At 37.2% G+C, this 24,726-nt stretch overlaps 3 protein-coding genes and 1 long non-coding RNA gene across 5 annotated transcripts in view; 2 read left to right on the top strand and 2 right to left on the bottom strand.

Moving 5' to 3' along the window:
* Nucleotides 1-665: 665 nt before the first annotated feature.
* Nucleotides 666-11,497, top strand: LOC106948731 (carcinoembryonic antigen-related cell adhesion molecule 1-like). The gene is made up of 12 exons (XM_015034571.1): nucleotides 666-789; nucleotides 3,062-3,415; nucleotides 3,508-3,729; nucleotides 4,458-4,796; nucleotides 4,880-5,104; nucleotides 6,407-6,676; nucleotides 7,641-7,898; nucleotides 8,918-9,178; nucleotides 10,355-10,436; nucleotides 10,534-10,606; nucleotides 10,742-10,947; nucleotides 11,070-11,497. Exons 1-12 carry the CDS (start codon nucleotides 738-740, stop codon nucleotides 11,140-11,142), a joined length of 2,415 nt encoding a protein of 804 aa, XP_014890057.1. The 5' UTR covers nucleotides 666-737; the 3' UTR covers nucleotides 11,143-11,497.
* Nucleotides 8,571-17,175, bottom strand: LOC106948739 (uncharacterized). The gene is made up of 3 exons (XR_001425237.1): nucleotides 17,025-17,175; nucleotides 12,540-12,546; nucleotides 8,571-8,584 (listed from the first exon to the last, which is right to left on the bottom strand). It is a non-coding gene; the product is annotated as an uncharacterized LOC106948739 (long non-coding RNA).
* ltv1 (LTV1 ribosome biogenesis factor) lies at nucleotides 12,250-22,417 on the top strand. 2 transcript variants are annotated; one of them, XM_015034576.1, is made up of 11 exons: nucleotides 12,250-12,460; nucleotides 12,921-13,052; nucleotides 13,816-14,001; nucleotides 14,839-14,926; nucleotides 15,095-15,227; nucleotides 15,682-15,904; nucleotides 16,102-16,229; nucleotides 16,305-16,441; nucleotides 18,734-18,786; nucleotides 20,474-20,674; nucleotides 21,983-22,417. In XM_015034576.1, the coding sequence occupies exons 1-11, from the start codon at nucleotides 12,458-12,460 to the stop codon at nucleotides 22,091-22,093; spliced, it is 1,395 nt and encodes a 464-aa protein (XP_014890062.1). In that variant the 5' UTR covers nucleotides 12,250-12,457; the 3' UTR covers nucleotides 22,094-22,417. The 2 variants fall into 2 exon arrangements, with proteins under 2 accessions (XP_014890062.1, XP_014890061.1); XM_015034575.1 differs by having other exon boundaries at nucleotides 13,816-14,019.
* Nucleotides 22,418-22,476: 59 nt separating this feature from the next.
* ifngr1 (interferon gamma receptor 1) overlaps nucleotides 22,477-24,726 on the bottom strand; it is an 18,429-nt gene continuing 16,179 nt past the window's right edge. The window contains exon 7 of the mRNA NM_001361167.1: nucleotides 22,477-24,225. Within this exon, the coding sequence (NP_001348096.1) occupies nucleotides 23,803-24,225 (423 nt within the window). The 3' untranslated portion in view covers nucleotides 22,477-23,802. The remainder of the gene's footprint in view (nucleotides 24,226-24,726) is intronic.

Raw genomic sequence — 24,726 nt, 5'->3', positions numbered from 1 at the left:
CTCCATTGTGGAGAAATTAGTCCCATGCATTGCTCGCTCAGAGGTGATTTTGACCCTTTTTTTCACTCATGTTTTCTTAATAGTATGAAAGTTTTCTAGGTCACTACTTTTGGCCAACTCTTCTTCATAGATTCTCAAATGGATTCATGTCAGGTGTTTGACAGTTTCACTTTCTTTTTTGAAACCAGAGTTTGCATAACTGTCTATTTTTAGCTTTTGCAGTAGTTGGAAGTTATGTTATTATGCTGCAGTTTCCACCAAACTGCACAATAGAAACAATAAGACAACAATGGATTTTAAGTACAAATGGACAAATGAGTCATAAATATAGTTTAAAAACTTTGCAAACTGTAAAAATCTGGTTGAATCTTCAAAACCTCTCATTCTCTACCCTGCTTGTTTACGTTCTAATGTGATGTAAAACTATTAAGATTTTCCAATCTTGTACTGCTACATATACAGTTTACACATCCAAAGAAGTTCACTTGTAGAAAGCATCTGCAGGAATCATTTCTTCATTTTTTAGAGCGCGACGGAAGGGATTTACTGTCATGCCTTCATCCATGCATATTAATAATGTAAAGAGGAACAAATGACAGCTTGCTTGCTGAAGTCTCAGCTGTCGGGTTTGCCTCAGACACGTTGGAGAAAATAAAAGTTGCAAAGGTTACCAGGAAGTTGCATCAAACAAATGTGGGCAACACGCAGATGTGACTGAAAAGAGGAGAAAAGCAGCCATGAGTCTATCTGCAGCAGCGAGTCTCTTTCTCCTCTTTCTCTTCTGTGAAGGTACTGTGTCTCTACATTTTAATTAAAGTTATTTTGAACTTTAATTATTTATTTTGAACTATTGAATTATTATTTATTTTGAACTGGTCCTGTTTAACCTGAGATCCAGTGACTGAGCTAATTCAGTTGGCCATCATTCTTCTAAATGAAACTGTCATAAAAACAGGCATTTTATGATGTAATTTTGTTATTGAAAGTTGTACACTTACATTTATGTATTACTGCAATATTAAGCAGTTGGAGTTGTAAATAAAATCCTAACACAGCCAACCATTAGTGGTACAATATCGAAGTGAAAACAATCAGGGTGTTGGAAAGTGTGGGTTGTATGAAGACAGCAAACTGTACTCAGGATGAATGCTTGTTCAAATAAACATTTTAAAATGTCTAAAGGAATTATCTGCTATGAAAAATGTGCTTGCTGTTGAAACAATGTTAAATAATGTTAGGTTTTCCATTTAATAGGAGGTTTTTGCAGGTTTTAACATGTTTAAACTTACTCTGCCTATGCTGATAAAGTTATATGCTGATCGTATTGTTGTCATTGTTAAAAACAAAGAGGATGTAAACAGTTTAGGACTGTTGACAGTTTTTCCATAATCACAACTTTACGTTAAGTGAGCTGAGAGTGAGAGTCTCACATTTACAGACAAAGGACTGAAATGATTCAGGCTTAATGGATCAGAAAAATGTAATATAAATAAAAAAAGATCAATTTTAGTTTGAAAAGTGTTGGTAGTTTTAAAAGCAACAAAATTTTAGCCTTTGGTCACCATCGACTCTTCATCTTTTTTTCTTTGTGTCTAAAATTTAAAAAGATACAAATACATTTTGTTCTTTTTGTCTGGAAGCAGAAACTACTTTTCACATGTTTCACATATTTCTTAAATGTAAATGATTTGCACCATTGCTTATCCTGCTGGAAGATATTTTAACAAAAAGGTCCATTGGTCTGAAGTGTTTTTTTTACACAGCTCTGGAAAACTTAACTGAACCGCATTGAAAACCTCGTGGTTTTTCCACCAAATATCGATTCTGAACTCTTCCTGAGTTAAAACATTAATGTTGTTGTTTCTAAATGAATATGAACTTGTTTTCTTTGGATTATTTGAGGTCTGAAAGCGCTGCATCTTCTTCATTATTTTGACCATTTCTCATTTTTTGCAAATAAATATAAAATTTTTGCTTGGAATTTCAGAGACATTTTGTCAGTAGTTCATAGAATAAAATAACAAAGTTCATTTTACTCAAAAATATACCAATGAAAAGTCAAATCAGAGAAAATGATCATTTTAAGTGGCCACTTCATTTTTTCCAGAGCTGTATTTGATGCAGGTTATACAAAAAAGGAAGCTAGTAAGTGGAAAATATATAATTTTCTTGTTGGACAAGCAAAATATTTAATTTAAATGAGTAGAGAAAAATAAATTAAACAATGTTCCTGGGGGAAATGTTGGCACTATGTTTACTTTGGCTGTAAAAATCAAAGTAAAAGCTACATTTCTGTTTTTCTTCATGATGGATAACCTGGCTGAGTTTTTCTCTTTGTGGTGTTTTAATGATGTTTATTCTGTGATTGATGGAAAATTATTTTTTAACTCTCCATTTATGTGAATGTTAAACTGTCAAAATGAGAAATAAATGTGCTGTTAAAAACAAAATCAAATCTTCCTTCTTCTTCTTTCTTTCTTTCTTTCTTTCTTTCTTTACCCACTAAAGACCGATCATTTTAGTTCATGGGGGTTTTGCTCAGTCCTGTACAAATCTACTACATGAATAAATCAAAGTATAAAAAGCAACAAAAGGCCTCAGTGATGGCGGTAATTTTTGCTAAAGTTTCCTTTTTACATCGTTCCAGCGCCTGCAGATCAACCAAGCAGAGCAGATGTGGTTAACTCCCTTGTGTTTTTAAATCTGTGCTTATATTTAGTAACTGAAAACAAAAAGACAATTTACTTCTGCTTCTTAGATTTAAATGTTATAGTTTGTATAAACTGTATCCTAGCTCTACATTCCCTCTTGAGCATAAACGAAGATTTATGTTCGATTAGCTCGATGGTCAGTAATTTGAACTACTAAAACAGTTAGGACATAAAATTAAGAACATAAAGGAGATTTATTCTGTTTAATCAGAACAAGAAGCTCTGAACAAACTTAAGCTAATTGAAATTATTCTCTTTGTCCTTTTCTGCTTCTTTTGAGGGGAGTCATACTAGAATAAGCAGACAGTTTCATATCCTTAAATATGTTTCTGTTGTGCTCTGTCTTTCAGTGGAACAGACTTACTCTTCATGGGGTGTGACTTATGGCTCCCAGTACATCTGTGCCTTAAAAGGATCTACGGTGAGAATGAGCTGCATGTATAGACACCCATCGCAGGAAGGTAACATAAAAATCAGCGTCACACAAACATTTTGGTTTGCTAAAACTGATGAGGGCCCTGTAGATGTGAAGACACAGGAGGAATATGCAGATCGCCTGGAATACAGCAGCTCAAAGAAAAATTGCACTTTGACAATTAGAGACGTGAAAGAGAGCGACTCGGCTGTCTACAAGTTTAGGTTCATTACAAGCAGGTCAGGTGGAAGCTATACTGGTGAACCAGGAGTTGTGTTAATTGTCACAGGTTTGTACTTCCACATGATAAATACTAATTTACTAGCAACATCTTTGTGCTTTTATTTTTATTTTAAAAAATCTTACATTCTCTCCACTCAGATTCAGATCCAAATCTAACTGTCAGGAAGAAGAGTTCATCCTGGAATAGTAACCTAATATGTTCCAGCTCATGTGTTTTACCTGATCATTCTACATATGTGTGGTACAAAAATGGAAAAGATATGGAGATAGGGACATACGTTTATAACACATGGGTGGATAGTGACGACACCTTGTCCTGCGCTCTGAAAGGACGTGAGGATTTCCCGTCTCCTTTATTCTGTAAGTTTATTCCAACATCTTCTTAACTTCACCTCCTGTCACAGTCTTTGTCAGATTTCTCTTTCATTTTTATGTTTAAATTGGGTTTAGTTGCAGTTTTAATTTTAAAACCATAACTGGTATTAAAATATTCATTTCAATATTTAAATGTTGACTAAAGATTAATCAGAATTGTACTTGCAAATATTGTAATTGTTTTTGATTTAGTAGTTTTAAGTTCATTGTTTTAAATTTCCTTTTCATCATTTTATTATATTTACTGTTTAGCTTATTTTTTTATTTTAACCAGCAGTTAAAGGTCTTTCTAGGGATGAATGCTGTGTGTTAGCTATAGCTACTGTGATGCAGGTATTAGATTGTTTTGATCTATGTTTTTTGTGTCTGGCCGCAAATAAAAAAGTGACTTAATTCATGTTCTAGATCAGTGTTTCTCAACCCTGATCCTCACCGCCCCCCTGCTCTGCATGTTTTAGACGTGCCTCTATTTCTGAACAGCTGATTCAAACGATTGCATGACCATCAAGTACTGCCGAAGCCTGTTAATCACCCAGAGATACAATTCAGGTGTGTGGCAGAAGGGAAGCACCTAAAACATGCAGGGCAGGGGGGGCGGTGAGGACCAGGGTTGAGAAACACTGGTCTATATCAAAGTCAAATTTGTGGTCATAAATTATAATAGTGAAAATTGTCACTTAGCGTTGATGAAAAAAATGTTTGTTTTTTTTCAGGTGTCAATAACAAAAGATGTAATAAAGTGACTTACAGTCATGCAAGAATCTGTGCATTGAAAGGTTCTTCAGTGAGCTTTTATTCCAGTTTCAATTCATATTATTCCTCAGATTTTGTCATATTATTCTGGTTCAGTCCTGGACGCAGTAAAGAACCTGAGGACCTAAGACAAGACCCGAGATATTTGGGTCGAGTGCATGTCATTAACACAATACCACAGTCCACCCTGACAATTAAGAACTTAACGGAAAATGATTCAGCAGAGTATCGATTCATATTCAAAACAAACCGGGTTACCTGGGGGAGTGATTTACATGGAACAACTCTGACCGTCACAGGTACTGATGATCCTACAGTTCATCAGCTTCTCATCCTGAGACTATGGATTATAACTGATGTGGTTCTTTATGTCATATTCCAGATCTGCAGGTGGAAGTGACAAGAACTTCAACCAACCAGGATCCACAATATGCAGAGCTGAAATGTCACAGCAGATGCACCCCAACTGGCTATTATTATTACAAATGGTTCAGGAATGGACAGGACATTGGTCACAGCAAATCTACTTATAAAGTGTTGATTAACACGACAGACAGAATCTCCTGTTCTGTATTATCGTTTAAGGAACACAAAGCTCCTGAAGTGTGTGAGTTGACTCTAAAATACACAATCACTGAGTCATTTTAAATCATTATTGCTTCTGATTTTAAAATTATTCAGTAATGAAAACTGACAGGATTGTCACAAGATGACAAGACAAAGAAGTTAATAAAAAGAAACCACAACTAGTGGCAACAGCCTTCAGTGGAGCAGTGACTGCAACGTTTGTAGAGACGTTTGTTTGGATGTGTAGTCAGAGATAAGAGTGGTGGGATTGTGATGTTACCTTCTTCACTGACTTCTTTCAAAAGTTTATAATTACAATTTTCAGCCATTGTTTACGTTCTGTCTGGATTTACCAACACTGACTTCTTCTGGTGCAGAACTCTAACACGTCTCACATACGACACAACCTCTCAGAGTGCAGATAGAAATCAATCAATCAATCAATCAATCAATCAATCAATCAATCAATCAATCAATCAATCAATCAATCAATCAATCAGTTTATTCACTCAACCAAACAAATTTGATCACCCATGAAAACATTTTCTTGTAACAGAGTCTACATGAGTGAAAAGGGAGCTGGAAAAAAAAAACCTCGTAAAAAAAAAAAAAACTCTCCCATTCTCAATAATTACACAATATTTGTTTTTCTTTCATGGCTGATTTGATTTGACAATCAAAAGAAAAAAAAATCTATTTATCCCTGGCGTGTTTTTTTTCCCATTTCTTTTTGGCGACTGTGAAGAACCGGTGGCAGTAGAGAGAATCATTTATTGCTTTATTAATTCCCACACTAATTGGCTTTGTGCATATTTTTGATTATTTGCATAAAATTACAAACAATATATCATTCTCCTCATTGTTAACTGAAAAGTGTACAAGACTTAATCATTTTTTCTTATAAAGTATTTTGAATTGGTTTAATGTAGGACATTTTTTCAAATCATAATCCAATCTATTCCACAATTTGACTCCATGCACCGAAATTCACATTTGTTTTAAAGTTGTCCGCACAATTTTACTTTTGAAATTGTACTTCCTTCAATTATTTCTGTCAGTTGAGCTTCAGACAAAAACACATCTGTAAACATAAATCTGACTTTTTGGGTGATAAAAAGGTTGAAATTGGGCTGCTGTAGAATTTGGGTCGCATTCACTTGCTGCCTGAATAGCCTAAGATGAACGGGGTGGAATATAAATAGTAGTACGTTAGAACCTAAATAAATTTGTGTTTCAATAAAATGTAAGTGTTGTACTTCCAAGCTAATGTCAAGATGGTATACTTTCATGTTCTCTATGTTTACCACAATGTAACAGCTTGTTATTTTCTTATTTCTTCCAGATGCTCCAGTTTTAACTTCTGTGTCAGCCGATCCCTCTGATGGCATAGTTGAAGGCAACCGAGTGTTTCTAAAGTGTAGCAGTGATGCTAATCCACCCGCTAACTACACTTGGTACAAGAAGACTAAAATGTCAGCTCATCCACTTCACAGAAAAGATTCAGAGTTTTACCTGAATCCCATCCAGGCGTCTGATTCTGGGGAATATTTCTGTGTAGCCAAGAACCAGTTGGGGGAAAGCAGATCTGGGAACCTTAATATTGATGTGAAATGTAAGTAGAATAGCTATTTTGACAAATATTTTGTCCAGATTGTGAATTAATTTAACTAGAGAAAATTATTTGTTAATTAAGCCCTTCTTATTTATTCAAGTTGTACATGTCCTTTCCAGGTTGTTGTTCAAATACCTTTGGTGTTTTGGCAGAACTTATGGAAGCTAAGATTTAAATATATTATAAATAACTTTCATTTGTGTGCTACGCTCCAGAACAGGGTTTTTCAAAGTGTGGGCCGTGTCCCCGCTAGGGGGCGCCAGAGCTCAAAGTAACTGCAAACATTTAGCCAACTTCACTAAGCCTATAGCCTATTCATTCATCCAGCCACCGGGGGCGCTGTTATACAGGTGCTGGCTGTGTATATCTTAACTTTTACTTCTCTAAATCCCAATCAAAATTTTATATGGCGTTACCAAATTCAGCTGAAGTTTTTTTAACATTCAGGGTTTTTTTGGGGGATCCTTTTGTCGACAGTTGCTAATTTTACTGCTAGGATCTGTTTTTAGGCCCCATTTTGTCTGGAGTTATTTTTTATTAGTTTCTGTATAAAACTAGTCAAGATAATGAAATAGAACTACTGATTATTTTCAGTTGAAGTTTTAAAAATCCTTGTTTTTGAGATCTTTTGAAAGGCTAAAGCCTGAGGATGATTGTTTCTGTGATTGGTATAATTTTGTCTGTATGTAATTAAGTGGCTATTTGTTTATATATTCAATACTTTTTGCATTTTAAATGAAATGTATTGCTTTGCCTGTTCATTCGCCACAAGCTTCAATAACGAATATAAAGCAGGTAAACATCACAGCATCAGTGAATGGAACATGAAGTAAAGGAAACAACAAAAAGTTTATTTTTTTAGCTCTCCTAAACTTTGAAAATCCTTGTTCTAGAAATCTAGAACTACAGAGAAACCAAATCTCTTGACACATTGTTCAAGGTTTCTTCTTTTCATTTTTCTTAGACGCTCCAAAACGTGCGGATGTTTCCCTGAGTCACGCAGAGATAGTGGAGGGTGATTCAGTAAATCTGACCTGCAGCAGTGATGGAAACCCAGCACCTTTTAACAGATGGTACAAAGACAACCAAATGATGCTTCAAGGACAAGGAGGCGTGTATCAGTTCACTTTTGTCAAGTCTGAGGACAGCGGGACGTATTGCTGCGAGGTTGGGAACATATATGGATGGATCAACTCTTCAACTGTTCTTATAAATGTGGAGTGTAAGTGCACAATTGGTTCTCTCTGAATATTTGTTAAAACCTTCATCGAAGAGCCAAAGTTGTAAGATGGATGGTTTATACCAAACCCCAAACAACCACAGTGACCTATTATTCTTCTTTGAACAGGTTAGGATTGGTTTACAAAACATATTCATTAAATTTTTTTGCACAAAATCATTCTTAGATAATGATATTTTAGTCTGCTCAGTTCTGCTTATATTGAGCTCCTTTCACAATGAGCTGTCTTAAAGTGTCTTGTCACTTTAAATCCAAATAAGTTGCTGGTGGCCACGCCCCCCAACTCAGCATTTACACTTGCATGTGAAAATGCCTGAAAATAGATGAGAAATTACAAAATACTACCTGCACAACCAAAAGGAATGCAGCAAATTGACTTTGAATGGTATGTCAACAACAAAACACTTTTCTTTTCCAGCAGCCATTATACAACGCATACAGAAAAAAACAAACAAACAAAAAAAAAACAATAACTGTTAACCAAACATGCTGGAGCTCAGCTTGGGTTGCTAGCTAACAGGTGTGGTTGCTAGGTAACAGCTCAGTGCCCACTGATTGTGACTTAACATTAAGGAAGTTTTTGAAACGGTTCAATTTCTAGACACCTAAAAACAATAATTTATTGTCAAAAACTGACTGGGTGTGAGGTTTTTTTTAAGTTTGGGTTGCTTTTAGAAGCAGTTGAAACCCAAATAGAAGAACAAAAATAGATGCAAAAAGTGAATTTTGTATAATAAATCCCCTTTAAATTGGATCTTTAGGGAATTCTCTGTATGCAGCCTTGTCACACAGATCCAGCGATTGTACGAAACTGCATCTAATATGCAATAAAGTCCTCCAGTTCTGAAAACATGAATGGTATGCTTGTAGATTTTTGCTTACATTTTTGCACAAATAGGCAAACTGAGGTACACATGTGCAACCGCTCTTCTGAAATATCATTCAGTCTGCTTGGAGACGTTGTTTAAACATGACGTGTTTTCTTGATCGTTTTCCATCAGATTCTCCAAGGCTTCCCTCTGTGTCTGTGAATCCTCCTGGTGACGTAGCAGCAGGTAGTTCAGTGAATCTGACCTGCAGCAGTGCAGCAAACCCTGCAGCTATGTATGCCTGGTACAAAGAGGATTCAACTTCCCCAGCAGCAGATGGACAGACGTTTACCATTGTGGACATCAGAGGTGAACATGGTGGAAATTACTACTGTCAAGCCAGAAACAGCAGGGGACACCATAACTCCACCCTTCATCTGATTGTGGTTTCAAGTAAGCTGCTGTCATTTTTAAAAATAAATATATAATGTATTCTCATCATCTGTACCTATACACACATTTTTATCCTGTAAAGCTACATAGAAAATCTTCAGCATGACTTCCAGTTGAGATCAAATTTGTTTATTCTGCAGATTCAGATGTGCTTCGATCCAGTCGTGTTCCAATTAAGAAACAGAGTATATCTGAATGTTTTTCAAAATACTTCAAATAAAATCGATATTTCTTGGTGTAAAAGAAATATTCTTCATTTGCTGGTTTAGAATTCAGGAAGTTTTTGAAATTATTCTAGAGTAGTTATATGTTGTATTAAGGGTTGGATATTTTAGTAGCAGATCTCAGATCTTGAACATTAGAAAAGAAGCTCCAGCTAAATGTTGTCCAATGTTTTTGAATTGATCCTCCTTTTTTCCAGACTCATTGTAGTTTCTTATATTCTTTATGGCTATTTATTGCAATGTGGCTGTCAAGGTTGTCAAAAATAATCAATATTTGTTATATAATTAACACTAAAAATAAATTATTTAAAGATGCTCATGTGCATCTAAATCATGTGTGGCAAACCTGTTTTCATTTTGGGTCGTATCAACATCTAAAATATCCTAAAAAGGACCGGTTGTGGCAGAATGCCTTGGTAAAACATTAACAAACTATTACAATACTAATAAATAGCTGTCTGTACATTCAATTAGTATAGATAATATCAAAAATCTTTTCATAATGATGTAGTTTGTCAGTATGGAGAAAAAAACTGCCTTGATTTGAGAGACTTGTCTCTACTTGACTGTACATTACTTTGTCGCTACACATCTGGCTCACGTTTGCCATTTGCTTTATTGCGTTAGTTGGCGTCCTTCGTGTGTTTACATTACTCTTTCTGCTACTTGTCCTTTATCAGATGCATACTGTTAGTTGGCAGGAAGTTTGTTCTTTCTATGTTACCTACAAAAACAGGAAGGTCAAATAATTGCTTCATTTATTTGCTGCGTGACTTCTAATTTTAAACTGTATAGGGTTTTAAAAATAAGACTGAATTAATTTCTTTAGCTTCCTGGCTCTTTTCTCTTCATTACCAGATAATTATTTTAAGCAAACATTTTTCTGCATCTGTGACTATTTTAGGTATTCAGTTCATGTTTCTTTATTCTTGTTTTTGTTCCCTTTTCTCAGGTTCAGTTTCATCTGCTGTTGTTGGGTCAATCATGTTTCTACTCCTGATTGGTTTGTTTTTGTCTGCCTTCATCATTTTTAGGTGATTTAAATTCTTTACCACTGTTTTTATGCTCTATGTGGAATGCTATGTCGTTCATTCTTTTGCTTATTTTTTCTTGACCTTTTTATATTTGTAGAAAAAAGAAGGCTGTAAGGCAAATTCATCAGACCAGAGAGGGACCAGGAGATAACGAGGCGAAGAGATTGGGTGTTAGTCTTCCTTCATCTACATACTTTGAACAGTGTTTTCCTCTCATCTAATGGGAGGCTGTGGTTCTGCAGGGCATTTCAGGAGGGTGTGGTTATTATGTTTCTCTTCTGAATGCACCATTTGCTCTTTTGCAGAATTTGGGCCGACATCTGGAGAGTTCATCAACTGCAGGACTTGGAAATTCAGCAGATCAAGACGACGTTTGCTATGCTAGCGTACATTTCTGTAAAAATCAAGAGGAACCTCTTTACTCCAACTTTGTACCAGCTGAACCCAAAACATCTAAAAACCAGGAGGAAGATGTGGAGTATTCAGCGGTGATGATCAAAAACACACCTTGGTGGGTTCAAAACGTTATTTCCTTTATATGTTCTTACACTTAATCCAGTTATAGTAACTACAGATTTTAAGCTTTTAATGATAATATCTGATACTTACAAAGTGTTTTTTATCCCTTTGCAGTAGGAAAAGTTATGATGCTTCAGATGAATCATCTGCACTGTACAGCACAGTCTGCAAAGTCAACAGATTATAAACAGCACTTGAAACTCCTGATGAATTCTTTTTATAAACATAATACTTTATGCATTGATCAGAAATTATCCTTTCCATTACGAGAAACACAAGGGACCTTTCACTTCCTGTTTCATAAAAAAAAAACATGTTAAAATTGATTATATGCAAAGATGTGTGGATTTTAAGGTTGTTTTATGCATTTGTTATTCCATAGTGTGATTTTGTGGTTGTTATCCTTGTATTTATTATTTGCTTTAACATCAACCTGCCGTCGGGACTAGAGATGGAAATTCTCGCTATAATGTTATGTATTTACATGTCAGTGTTCATTTTATGTATTGTCCCATTTAAAAATAAACTTGAACTTAAATTAACTGAGTCGATTACGTGTGATTACCTAAGTCACTATTTCTGCTGAAATGCCATACAGCACAAAAAAAAATATGTATATCTTTATTTTATTGTTATTTTTTATATGTACACATTACTTGATTGGGTTTAAAGATTATATGGATAATTGATTGCTGCTTAGTTGCTTATGGTAAAGTAAATTTACTTTTTCAGAGAAGGGGAAGACTATACAAGATTTTTTTCGTTCAAAACCTTTGTGTCAATGTGAGACATGTTTATTTTGAACTATAAATTAATGAAATAAAACAAATAAACAGATAATGAATCTCCTGAAGAACACTCATTTTTACTAACTTTACTCTTCTTAGCTGATCCTTTTCGGTTAACAATAATGTTGACACATTTATTGTTCATGTTTTATTGACCTGTCAAATAAATGTATTTTTATTAGGTCATTCTTGTCCCTAAATCTTTAATTTACCATGACAACTACGTGTTTGTTTAGGACTTAGGAGGTTAGATGAAATCTCAATGAAACTGGCTATAAGATACATTTTCTTTAAGATATACAGAACTAGCCTGACAAATAAATTGTGGCGAACAAAGAAAAAAAGAAGCAGTCCTTACTTTATATCAGCTGGTGGCGATAACGCTCAAATATGTTGCTTGCTAGCAGTCACTAGTAGAGGAAGAACAGGAAGCAGCGTGGTGAAGACGGGTCCAGATTGGATCAGCTGGAGTGAAGGGCCCGCCTTCTGGAACACTCTGGACCAATCAGCGCCAAGACTTACTGCAACGTCCGGCCCACGTCCTCCGTCTAATGTAACACGAGTTTAGGATTTTTCGGCACTGATAAATGCTCACCGTAACTTCTACGTTTTGAGAATTATATTATTTCAAGGGTGTTTTAAAGGTGTTTTGGGAGCTTTTGGCATTGCTAAACTTGATCCGCGGAAGAAAATCGTGACAGTTTCAGGAACAAAATGGTAAGAGGACATTACCAGACTAAGCTAATAGCATTAGCTAACAACAACTATTCGGATTAGTTATAATAACTGGAAATACCCAATTACTATGTATTTAGGGTAAAAATGTTTTATATTTAAATCTCAAAACTGCTGCTGCTTTTGCGTAAAGGAAAGAAATCAGCTGTTTTATTGCTGTTTCTTTTGCGCTTTCTGTTTGTTTACTTTAAAATATTGATTAGGCTGATGTGACATTATGGACATTGGGTTTTTTATGTGTTATTATTCTGTAATAATCATGATTGGTGTCTCTTTCTAGAGTTATTTAAACCTTTTAAATTGTTTTTGCTACAAAATTTGATTATTGTTTATTTTTTAAGCATCTCATTTGAAAAGCTCTTAGAAATTTTGATGTCTGAATGGTTCGGGAAAGAAGATTGATCATTTCCCTTTGTTTTTATGTTTGTTTGTTTTTATCCAGCCTCATCGAAAGAAGAAATCATTCATTGAAAAGAAGAAAGCGGTGACCTTTCACCTCGTCCACAGAAGTCAGAGGGATCCTCTGGCTGCAGATGAGAAAGCCCCACAGCATGTCCTCCTGCCTGCTGCAAAGGTAAACATTCACAGCCTTGACTCTGGTTCTGGTTCTTTTATGGAGTTCACAATGGTAAATGAACTAAACTTAAACTTTTCCGATCATAGTAGTTACCAATTTAAGCACTTTTACAGTAGAGTTACAACCCACACAGTCCTACACCGATGGGTAAAGTGTTTGGTAACTTGGAGTCTGATCTCTTGTCAAGTCCGCATCAATGCACTGCAAAAACACAAAATCTTACCAAGTATTTTTCTCTACACTTGAAATAAGACAAAACTAACTTACAAGTAACTTTTCAGCAAGAGATAGGACATTATTTAAGTAAATAATTCCTTAATATTGATTTTTAAAAAGTACTAGTTCCTCTGGCAGATTATTTCACTTATAACAAGACATTTTCTCCGTGTTATAAGTGAAGTTTATTAGAATCAACATAGAATTTTGCAGCAGAATTGCTAACAATTTGTTCTCACTGTGTAGAAATATTTGTCAACAGTATAAATTGATGTTGGAACTCCTTATGCAAAAACAACAACAAACTGACTAAAGTACAATGTTAATGTCTCTTAATAAAACTCCATATTGCTGAAAAAGAACTTTGTTTCTTCAACACCATGTTCCTTACAAAACTGCCAGAACCCAGAGTAAGACATGCGGTCTTTTCACAATAAAAGCATATAAGCAAAAATGTTCAGCTGTACTGTTGTGAAACGTAGCAGTGAGCTTTTCACGTCTGATTGTGGAAATGCTGAAGTGACAACCTGGCTGTGTTTCCCAGGTGGACGCAGACAAGAGGCGTGAAGAGCAGAGAAACTTTGGTGTTTTCTTCGATGACGATTACGACTACCTGCAGCACCTGAAGGAGGCGTCTGGCCCCTCGGAGCTGGTCACCGCCGGACCCTCACACTTCAACAGAGGGGCCTCTGATATCAGAGATGATGATGAGGAAAACGAGGTGGAAACTGTTAGACAGGACATTCCTGTGAGTTAGTGTCTTAATTTTTATTTCCTGTCAAGATGCACTGATCACAATTTTTTTCAACTGATTTTCAATCCTCAAGCTTTTTTTTTTTTTAAAGCTTTGATACTGACTTGAGCAGATTTCTCTTTAATGGAAACTCAAATGGATTAAACCTAGAAACTCAGCTGTACCATTCAGTGGTTCTGCTGTGTGTTGAAAGCCTGAAAAATCACTGACATTTCAAGACATGTAGAAAATAAATATCCTATTTAAAGAGCTTCTCTGATTCCTATAACTTTTAACATTTCACTGATGCTGAAAATAGTTTAATTTGAAACACCAAAGAGTGATGATTTGTCTGTTAGGTCTGATGCGTTTACTGACCAGGAAAATATTGGATTTCTGACTTTCTAACTGGTCAAGTATCTCTCTGTGTCTTTAGACCGGTTTATTATCACTAAATAGGAATGATTAAAACAGCAATTGGTAAATTAGCCATGTGGGATTTAACGTTTTTTTCTAGGCAACAAAAATACCAAGCTAAAATAAATGTAAGTTTATGTTTACATCCTATTTTCAAAGGATATAGATCCTTCTACCGTCCTATGAAAATACGCAATGAGGAAAAATCTTTTGTGAGAAATACTAGTAAAGTATGTAGTTTAACTAGAAATTATTGGTTTTGTCTTGTTATTTTTCCTTTGACGTTGCTTGTGCTTGGTTTAATATTGCTGCTTCTGGTAAAGTTTTGAGGATTTTATATTTTCTCGGTTAAACAAATAAACAATAAATCAAGAAATAACCAAACGAACCCTGAACCCTATCTGGTTTGACGAACAGGAAGCTACGATCCACCTGCCGTCTTCAGTGTTCGCCTCGGAGTTTGAGGAAGATGTGGGACTTCTGAACAAAGCCGCTCCTGTTTCAGGTAATTCACTCAAAGTAGACCAGATAAATCCCTTAAACATTGTTAAACAAACACGTTCTTTATCTCTGCGTAAAAAATAAATGTGTTTTCTAGCTACTAGTTCTGTTAGTTTGAATGTTTTCTTACATAAACCTAACTGTTTTCACTGTGTGCTGTGTTTTCTTTCAGGACCCCGACTGGACATGGATCCTGATATTGTAGCTGCTTTAGATGAAGACTTTGACTACGACGACCCTGACAACATGCTGGAGGACGACTTCATCCTGAAAGCAAACCGCACAAAAGGAGCTGTGGATGCAGAGTAAGACAGAAAATATTAAAAACAAATGAGAAATCTGCAGAGAAAAGTATCTGAGTCTAGAATATTCAAAATGTGTGGAAGCCCTGGAGAAGATGTGGCTTTGGTTATTCAGTCATGTTAGTTTTTTTAGTATATATGTGATGTATTAACAATAGCAATATATTTAGAAGAAATTTGATCTATGATATAATATTTTTTTTCCTTTAAAAAAAATTACAAATGACAGAAAATAAATTTAAAAACGGTTTTTATTTCATATGTTAATTCTGTGGATTTACCTAAATTCCAAGTCAAGGAGGAAAAAAAAGCCATAAAACTATGCAAGTCCAGATTTTCCAATATTAAATCTTGAAAAGCAGAAAATTCAATTAATAGATAAAATCAGTTTATCGCTCAACCGTACTTTCAATGCAAATACATATTTTTAAACTTCCTGTTTGTGTGATTCCAACAGAGGATCCGATGATGATGATGAGTGGGAGGACACAGACGAGGAAGGCGACTTTGACTCCGATGGCGGTTTCTCAGGTGACGAGCAGCTGGAGGGCGGCGGCCATGATGGAGAGTTTCTGTTCATGAACGAGGAGACAAAGAGTCGCTTCACAGAGTATTCGCTGACTTCGTCTGTTATGAGGAGGAACGAGCAGCTCAGCCTGCTGGACGACCGCTTTGAAAAGGTCAGAGGTCGCCACCGCTACACTGAGCTCTGTTAGCAAACTAGCACTAGCAGGACTTTGGAGAACCTACCTGCATACAAAGGAGGAGGTTCATCTGAAAGTTGAAGAGCTCTGATGTTTAACTTTTCCAGAGTAAAAGGAGAAGTTACTAATCTGCTAACGAGGCTCGTTTACGATGCGGCGTTCTTGTTTTTCAGTTTTATGAGCAGTTTGATGACGATGAGATCGGGGCTCTGGACAACGCCGAGCTGGAGGGCTTCATCGAACCGGACAGCGCCCGCCTGGAGGAAGTCATCAAGGATTACTTCAAGCAGAAAGAAAAAGAGTGAGATTCTTTCCTGACCTCTGATCGTTGATTCCTGTTACCGAATTTAACTGTTTTATTGCGTTTTTGGGTCAGCTCTCTGAGGCCTGAAGATTTGGGTCCAAAAGAACCTCCTGTTTTGAATGAGGAGGAGGAAGACGAGGATGAAGAGGAGATGGAGACGGTTGTTTGCGAGGCTCCTCAGGAGAAGTGGGACTGTGAAACCATCATCAGTAAGTCTCTGTTTACATTGTTTTAGCTTTTTATTCACATTTAGTAGCTTGAACTTTTCTAAATTCTGTCACATTACAACTTTATGGTTCAGCATAAAGTGGCAAATAATTATGAAGGGAAATAACAGCGATGCATAATTTTCAAAGCTTTTCTACAAATAGAAAATTAAGATGTGCCATTGCTGATGTGCTAAACTCTGATAACCTTTAAAAAAAATCTAAAGTTTATTTTTAAGTCACCTCATTGCTAAGTAGAGACCACTTGTGTGTAATTTAATCTCAGTGTAAATCCAGGTGTATAAGTTGGTCACTAATGTTGGACAACATCAGTGACAGTGGCGTCCCCAAGAGGGGGACGAAAGGGGGCGATGGCCCCTTCTTGAAAAATGCTGGCCACCCCACTGGGCCCCCAGAGATTTATGTTATAAAGAGGCATGCAGTCATCTTCTTCAGTTAAGACATATACCGTATTTTCCGCACTAGAAGGCGCACCGGATTATAAGGCGCACCTTCAATGAATGGCCTATTTTAGGACTTTTTTTATACATTAGGAGCACCGCATTATAAGGCGCATAGAATAGACGCTTCATACTCTATTATTACACATCCACATTAATAAAGAGATGGTCCCGAGTACTTTATGTAGTAGGCTGGCCCAGTCGTTGTTTCACTCACGGTGTTGGGGTTGCGATATTGTGCCCAACTGCTTTCTGGGTAACACAGACCAACCGACATGCTGCAGAGAGTCTCTGTCTCTCTTCCCCTGCCCCTCCCCCCCTTTAAATGTATTATCAAAATTTATTAACAAAACCGTGTTCTGACAACTATCCCAGCATGCACCGCGCACTTCTTCTTCTACGGGGGAAAAAGAAGTTGGCGGCTGCTTACCGTAGTGGACCAACTACGTAAGCAGCCTACTGCATGTCTGTGTAAACATGACGTATTTCATTCCGATCTGAGTTAATTAGCGTAGCATTTCTGCCGGATTTTCACAACATATCAGCCACGACAAGACAATGGACAGGGGAACCAACAAGTTCATGTCATCTTTTTTGGACGACATCAATGTGTTTGAGCCACGGGATGCCTCCAACATTGTGCGCGTCACAGCTAAAAGCTACCGACAGATGAGGAAAGCGGCAGATCCTCACACCCTCAGCATAAATATAGCTGTGGACAAGATCACTGATGCCTATNGTTCTTGCAAGGCTGGGTAAGTCGGCNTNCATGGTTTTGATGGTCCACAATGTACATTAGCATATGTTTACTACTGTAGCTTGAGACGGTCACGCACGTGGTAGCTGCACTGTGACCTAAAATGGGCATTAGCGAAACGCGGCCCCTGTGGTAAGGTCCGTTGCTGGACCTGTTGTGGCTCAATATTGGTCCATATATAAGGCGCACCGGATTATAAGGTTCACTGTCGGCTTTTGAGGAAATTGAAGGTTTTTAGGTGCGTCTTATAGTGCGGAAAATACGGTACTTAAAAGCTAATACATAAAATCATATTTATTTTTATTTTCTTAGTTGTGACCCACTATAATTGTTACTGGTCTGCTCTGGCCACCAGGATGAAAATGAATAATGAGCACATCATGTCAGTTGAGACCAAAATAAAAATGGAGCAGTAATGTCCCCAGAAAACTACCCAGTGCCTGGAAAAGGTTCCTGTGGTGCAAATATCTTGAAATTAAAAACTTACCAGAGTTTTACAATTTATATGAGGAAGAAATATTGTCTTAATTTATCTAACCCTACAACTTACCACTAGATGTCACTAAATCCCAGACAAAACATTAAATTCAGTCAGAAGTGATGAAACATCTACATTATTTTACCTGCTGTGTGTTTTTTCTAAATTAAGCTTATTAATATGACAAGGGAGAATGTAATAACATCTATGTTCACAAACTTCTGAGGCAGATGAAAGTTTAAATTGTTTATTTTGCCCAAATCACAAACATGGCATCCGGTCTTCCTGGGTTTTACCAGAACTTTTCTTACTAAAGGTTTGAAATGCGTTTACTGTTAAATGTCAATTGTTTGACTTTATGAAGGGAATAAAAAACAATATTTAGAGGATTTAGATTGATAAGGTTGTTTTGTTCAATCAGCATCAGTGATGAATTTGACTCTCGTCTCTTATGAAGCCCCATCGTCTCCACTGACGAGAGAAAACGCCTTTATCCTTCACATTAATTAAATTAACAGTCAAAAACTGAGATAAAATATTGAAACTACATAGAAATGCTGCTTTAGCTTAAATGTTAACCACATATCCTTATTTTTCAGGTACATACTCCAACTTGTACAACAGACCTAAAGTCATTGAAGAACCAGCCAAGGTATCAAACATACGATCATTTACACACATTAAGTAAGATGCACACATAACCCAGAAATAGTGAGTTAATTTTCCCATATGCGGTGTGCTTTGACCCGTCAGGCTTAAATATCCCAGAATATTCGCTTTGTTTTGATAAGTTGTACAGTTGCAAGAGTTGCCAACTTCTAAATTCAGCTTGGAGGGAGAGATGTTCGTTTATGGTGCAACATCCATCAACCTAATCTACAAACTATCCATCTGCACAAGCCCAGACTAGTTTAGGATGTCATGGAAACTAAGAACATGCCATACCTTGGAGATGGAACGATCACTTATTGAGCAATAGTACAGCAAAACCACTACTGTAAAGAGCATAGGAAGTTATTTTAAATTTAAAGTGATTTTCAGACATGTGGCCTATTGGTTTCATGTTGCTAGATTATGGATTTGTTTATGCAAATAATTAGATTTAAAACAAATTACACTGAGGTTAAGTGAGTGTAAAGGGAACCCATTATACAAAATTCACTCTTTCATGTTTTTTTTTAAATTATTTTATTTGGGTCTCTGCTGCTTCTAGAAACAAACCAACCGCTTAAAAAATGATCACCTAGTCATTTCTGACAATAAGTTCATGTTTTTAGCCGTCTACAAAACAAACAGTTTCAAAAACCTCTCGATGAGTAAGTCACAATTGCCTGGCGCTGCCCTGTTACCTAGCAACCCCAGCTGAGCTCAGCCCGGTAACCTAGCAACCCCAGCTGAACCCACGCGGAGCTTGAGCAACTCCGGTGCAGCTCAAAGGCAAATGTGAAAGCCAATAAGTCCGTAGTCCGCTTCAAGAGCAGGAAGCGGACTGTAGAGCAGGGCATTCTGGGTAAATCTAGCCAAAAACAGACGCTTGTGGCTAGCAGTAGCTCGAGAAATGGGTTGTCGTCTTGTAGAAAAAACAAAACAGAAATCCTGAAACGGCTCAAATCTGACGCAGCTCCGTCTTTGTTTACATTTCATGAAATAGAAAGTTGCGCTCAGTGTCTTCTTCAGAGGTTTTTCCTCTCTTCCTTGTTTTTAATCGCTGTGGCTCACTGGAAGCCCAAAGTCTTAAGAAAATATCTTTCCTAGGTTTTCTGCTTATAGAGGACGACTTTTTCTGATGTTAACAAGTTTACTTGGTCTTGGAGTTTGACAGAAAAAAAAAGCAAAAACAGATGCTGTCATTGCCCTGCATGTTGCCATAGCAACACGCATTTAGTTCCCCCCACATTTAGCACAGGCAGAAAAGAAGAAAAGCCACATTGAAATGTTAAATTAGTTCCTGTTTTTATGAGCTCTAAAAGCAGAGGGAACCGAGTACAAAAGAGTAAAATCTTAAACACCAGCAGGTGGAGGTTTTAAGTTACGGGCTAAAAGCGACGACTTCATTAGCAATGTTGCTTCAAACTTGGTGAAAATGTCAATAAATTTTCCAAATGGTACCAAAACTTCAGTGGAATCCATCTTGGTTTGGTTGTTTCAAATTTAAGGATGGAAATCTCTGTCCTTTGCTGCTGTGGCGGTGCTTGATTTGCTACATTTTACTAGTTTACCTTCCTAAAATTGAGAATTTGTTTAGCAACAAACTAAACTGAACCAATTATGAGTTTAATTAAGCAGAGTCAAACATCAGAGGTTGACGAATCGGACGGAAACTTCTCGTCTGTGTGCAGCCGAAGGCGATCCGTGTGTCCGGTAAGACGGGCATCCCCCTGGACGTCCTGCCCTCCAGGGGCCTCACAGCCAAGCAAGCGGAGCGCATGACGAGAATCAACGACTTGGATCTGCCGCGCGTGTCGACGCAGGCCCGAAACAAAGAGGAGAGCAAAGAGGAGAGGAGGGCGAGGAAGCAGGCCATCAAAGAGGAGCGGAAGGTGAGGAAACCTCCAAGAGCCTCTGGTTTGGCTTTATGAGCCGTTTACCGAGTCGGATGAACACGATTGTCAGAGATCGTTGAGGATTTCCATCGTCAAAACGCAGATTTGTGGGTCTGTTACCATGGTAACACATACAGATTAATGGCAAAAACTGAGCTGTTTTATCCTGAGATACCACTCAAAGATAATCTTCTACAGAGACCGATTACTCTGAAGATTTTTCCTGTTTTAATATTAGGAACCATTATCTCTGGAAAAAATAATTTCCTCAGGAATGTTTCTCCAAACTGCTACTTGATGGCTAAAAATTACAATCTGGATGGCAGAAAGTAAAGTAATTTACGGTATTTCTGCTGAATCTTTTCCATCTTTGTAGACGATTTATTACACAAAAACCCTGAAAATGAAAATGCTTCTTTGTCAGGAGAAACCTGCACCATTTAACAGAACATTTTGGTGACCATATGGTACTTAATATTATGGCTTCTGTTGCTCCTCCTATAGCATTTAAAGCCATTTTACACTAAAACATTGAACCATTAACTGTAGGTTGATTTACTGGGAACCAGTTTTGTTGGAATCAATCTTCATTGTTGGTTAGTTGCAGTTTTACTAACAATTATTTTTGTAATCGATTTATTCTGATGATTTATCAGATTAAAAAAGCGGCACATCTTGCATATTTTTTTAATTTAACCACAAAACTTTTTATACAATATTAAAAATCCCCCCCAAAAAAAACAACTTAATTTTAGTTTCCTAAAATGCAGCAACGTAGCTTTCCTTCAGCACACGGCTGATCATTTGTAGCAAAGAATGCATCTGAAAAATACTTCAGTATGAAAAGCTCAACCTTTTCTGCTTTAATTACTTATTTTAACAGAATTTGAAGCCAAAACTTTGGCACTTGAAATCTAGGTAGAACATTTACAAACACCATTTTTTAATAAAAGCAAAATGTATGTCATTTTTGTACAATTTTGGTTTAGTTGCTATTCCTTTAGCAGGTTACCTTTGAGTCTCTATTTTCAGTCATTTCAACCACATATAAGGTCAAATTTGCCAAAGAAACCCAGATATATGTCGAAGTTGCAGGCAAGTTTATCGATAAGCAAAGAGGAGTCAAAGCAAAATATTTTCATTACAGCTAACGCATCTTTAGTCATGATTTGCTGATTTTGAGGGCACCACTTGTTTGTTTTTCTTGACAAAAGGTGAGCAGAGACACTCCCTGTCAGATGAGAAAACACTGCAACAGAAGCTCCACATTTGGATAAACTTTGAATATTCTCTTTTTATCTTTAGGAGAGGAGAGTGGAGAAGAAAGCGAACAAGTTGGCGTTCAAGGAGGAGAAAGTGCGACAGGAGAAGCAAATGTTGAACTTAAGGACAAACATTCAGGGCCTGAAGCTGTAGCCGCCGACCGACCGCCCGCCCGCCGGCGTTCTGCACAAACGTTTCACCCTGTGGCGTTTCCAGTGGACATGTTCCTCTCTTCAGTGAAACTGAGAAGCTCGGAAAACAGGACGGCGTTGACCTACGGATAATCTGGTTGACTGCAGACAGAAAACAAACCCAAAAAAAGGAAGAAGCAAGCAACTGGTTGAATGAATAAAACAGGTTCCACAGGAGGAACGGGTGTTTCATCTGCGTCAAAAACTGGACTGCTGCGGGAATGTTATGTTATTTAACTGAGCAACCAGCCCATGTCGTCTCTATTAAAAAACATTACGTAGAAAATTATTGCTTCCTGCCGTCACAAACTGCAAAAACAATGTGTAAAACAAGCACTCTAAAAATATATACAAATACTTTATTGTGGGCAATAAAAGAATCCATTTTGGCAGCTTGTTATAAATCTGACAATATGGAGGTTAAAGGATTTCAACCCAACAAAAAGAGACAAATGATGCAAAATTGGTGACAATAATATACAAAATTTAAGCAAATATGAATACATAAAATCACAGAAGTCACCAATTCTTCAAGAAGTCATTTATAAGATCTAAAATGTTTTCCTTTGTGGAGTTGACCTGCCCTGAGAGCAGGGAGATTCTGGTTGAGCAACATGTTGACCTTCCTCCATCTCATGCAAACAAGGACGGAAGAAAACCTGTTCTACAACAGCAGGAAGCTGCAGTCACTTTGAGCGCAGTGAAGATCAAATTAACATTCAGACATTTATTAAAATACTAACTTAATAAGATAGCAGCTCTGGAAAAAAGAGAAACAATCCTTCAGCGACGTACTGTAAACTTCTATAAAAAACTTCTGAAGCCTGTTTTACAAGTCAAATAGTTTCCATTGCAGTCATCCAGGGCGTGACTGTTTCATGTGCTGACTGCCGTCTAGATTGATCAGGTAATGAAACATTAAATGAGGTTAAAGTTTAACTTTTGGCAGATTAATCAGTGCAAATAGTTGAAGACTTTGGCCATGTGTCGCCTCTCTAATCAAAAATCCCTGAAGAAAGATGCTTTACAGCTGCAGTAAGTAACTTTTACAAAATGTTTTTTTTACATATTAAAACTCAGCATGTGAGAGGATCATTGAAAAGATTTACAACTCCTTGTCAAAATTAACCAATCAGAGCCAGGAGGAGGGCCTTAGTGCTGTCAATCATCCCAGTGTTAATGGCAGAGAAATGGCTCACTGTTACAGGAAAACTGGTCATCCAAAGTTATTGCTTCCCATGCCAACTAGCTTCAGCATTCACAACCACACAACCATGATTGACAGCACCAAGACCCGCCTCCTAGCGCTGATTGGCTGTTTCTAGTAGGCACTGTGGGAAGGTAGAGGAGCTTGTTCTGTTTTTTCCCCACAGATCATCTGTCTCATACTGTCAAGACAAATATGTAAAGTTTTTTTTAATTAAAAGCTGCATAGTGCACTTTAACATAATGCACCTGGTAAAATGCTTCAGGAAGCATCCGGAAAGGCGGAGTCCCCAGCCTACTGCGTCTCCACCGTGAGGTCATGGATGTAAAAATGGATTTCCTTTCTGTCACTTTAAGAGCGCATCGACGTCCCAAACATCGGTATCCCTTTATGTTCCCTGAGGTACATGTGAGGCTCGTGTTGAAGCACCAACCAAAAGGAAAGAATCCCAGAAGCTGTTCCTGTCAGTTCCCACTGTAACCAATGACCAGATCTCCGTCGCCCAGCTCCCTCTGGCAGTACACATGTGGCCGGTCATACGGCGATCCTTCCTCCTCCGTGGAAGATATGGAAATGCACTCCGTCTTCACGGAGCCGTCTGGAGAGTCGTCTTCCGTCCCGTTTGCCCCTGTCACGAAACCCTCCATGTCCAGGTTTGGGTTGCTGTCGTCCAAACAGCCTCCACCCGCGTAGTTTTGTTCGCCCCGACAGTCGTAATCGTCGCCGCCGTTGTTGTTCGGTTCTGGTTGCTCACAGACGTTCTGGTCCTCTGAGGCGAGCGACGTCGTCTCGGCGGGCGGAGAGTAGATGGAGACTGGACTGTTGTCTGGGTTCTCTTGAGGGATAAAGAAACTCTGCTGTTCGCCGTCTCTGTCCACATTTTTCTGCTAAGAATCGGAAACAAGCAAACGGTGAGCAGGAATCGGGGCCGCTAAAGGAAAAAAGGTAAATTTCCCCCAGAAATCTCTCAACTTTCTTTTAGAAAAAGACAAAAAAATAAACTACAATTTTGAGATTAATCTCATATTTTCTAGAAATACTTGGAAATTTCTGAGCTTGAAAAGTCAAAAATTTGGTAGAAAAAAAACCCTGAAATTTTGAGGTCTCAGAAACTTTCTGGAAAAAAACATGGACATTTCTGAGTTTGAAAATCCCAAAGATGTTTTGAGATTAAGCTAAACATCTGAGAGATTTCTAGCAAATTTACAACTTTTCAAACTCAGAAGTTTCAGTTTTCTTCTATAAAATTTGAGATTTTTTTCCATACATTTTTGACTTTTGGAACTACGAACTTAACTCTTTCTTGTTTGTTTTTTTTTTTTTTTTTTTTTTAGAAATTTTTTAAGTTTTTTTTTAAATTTCAGTTTTTTTGGTGGAAATTTTCTTTT

This window comes from Poecilia latipinna, unplaced genomic scaffold, assembly GCF_001443285.1.
Source record: "Poecilia latipinna isolate Pla-1442-1.1 unplaced genomic scaffold, P_latipinna-1.0 Scaffold305, whole genome shotgun sequence".
Taxonomy (NCBI): Eukaryota; Metazoa; Chordata; class Actinopteri; order Cyprinodontiformes; family Poeciliidae; genus Poecilia; species Poecilia latipinna.
Note: the sequence above shows the minus strand (reverse complement) of the source record. Positions and strands in the feature narration are given on the sequence as shown.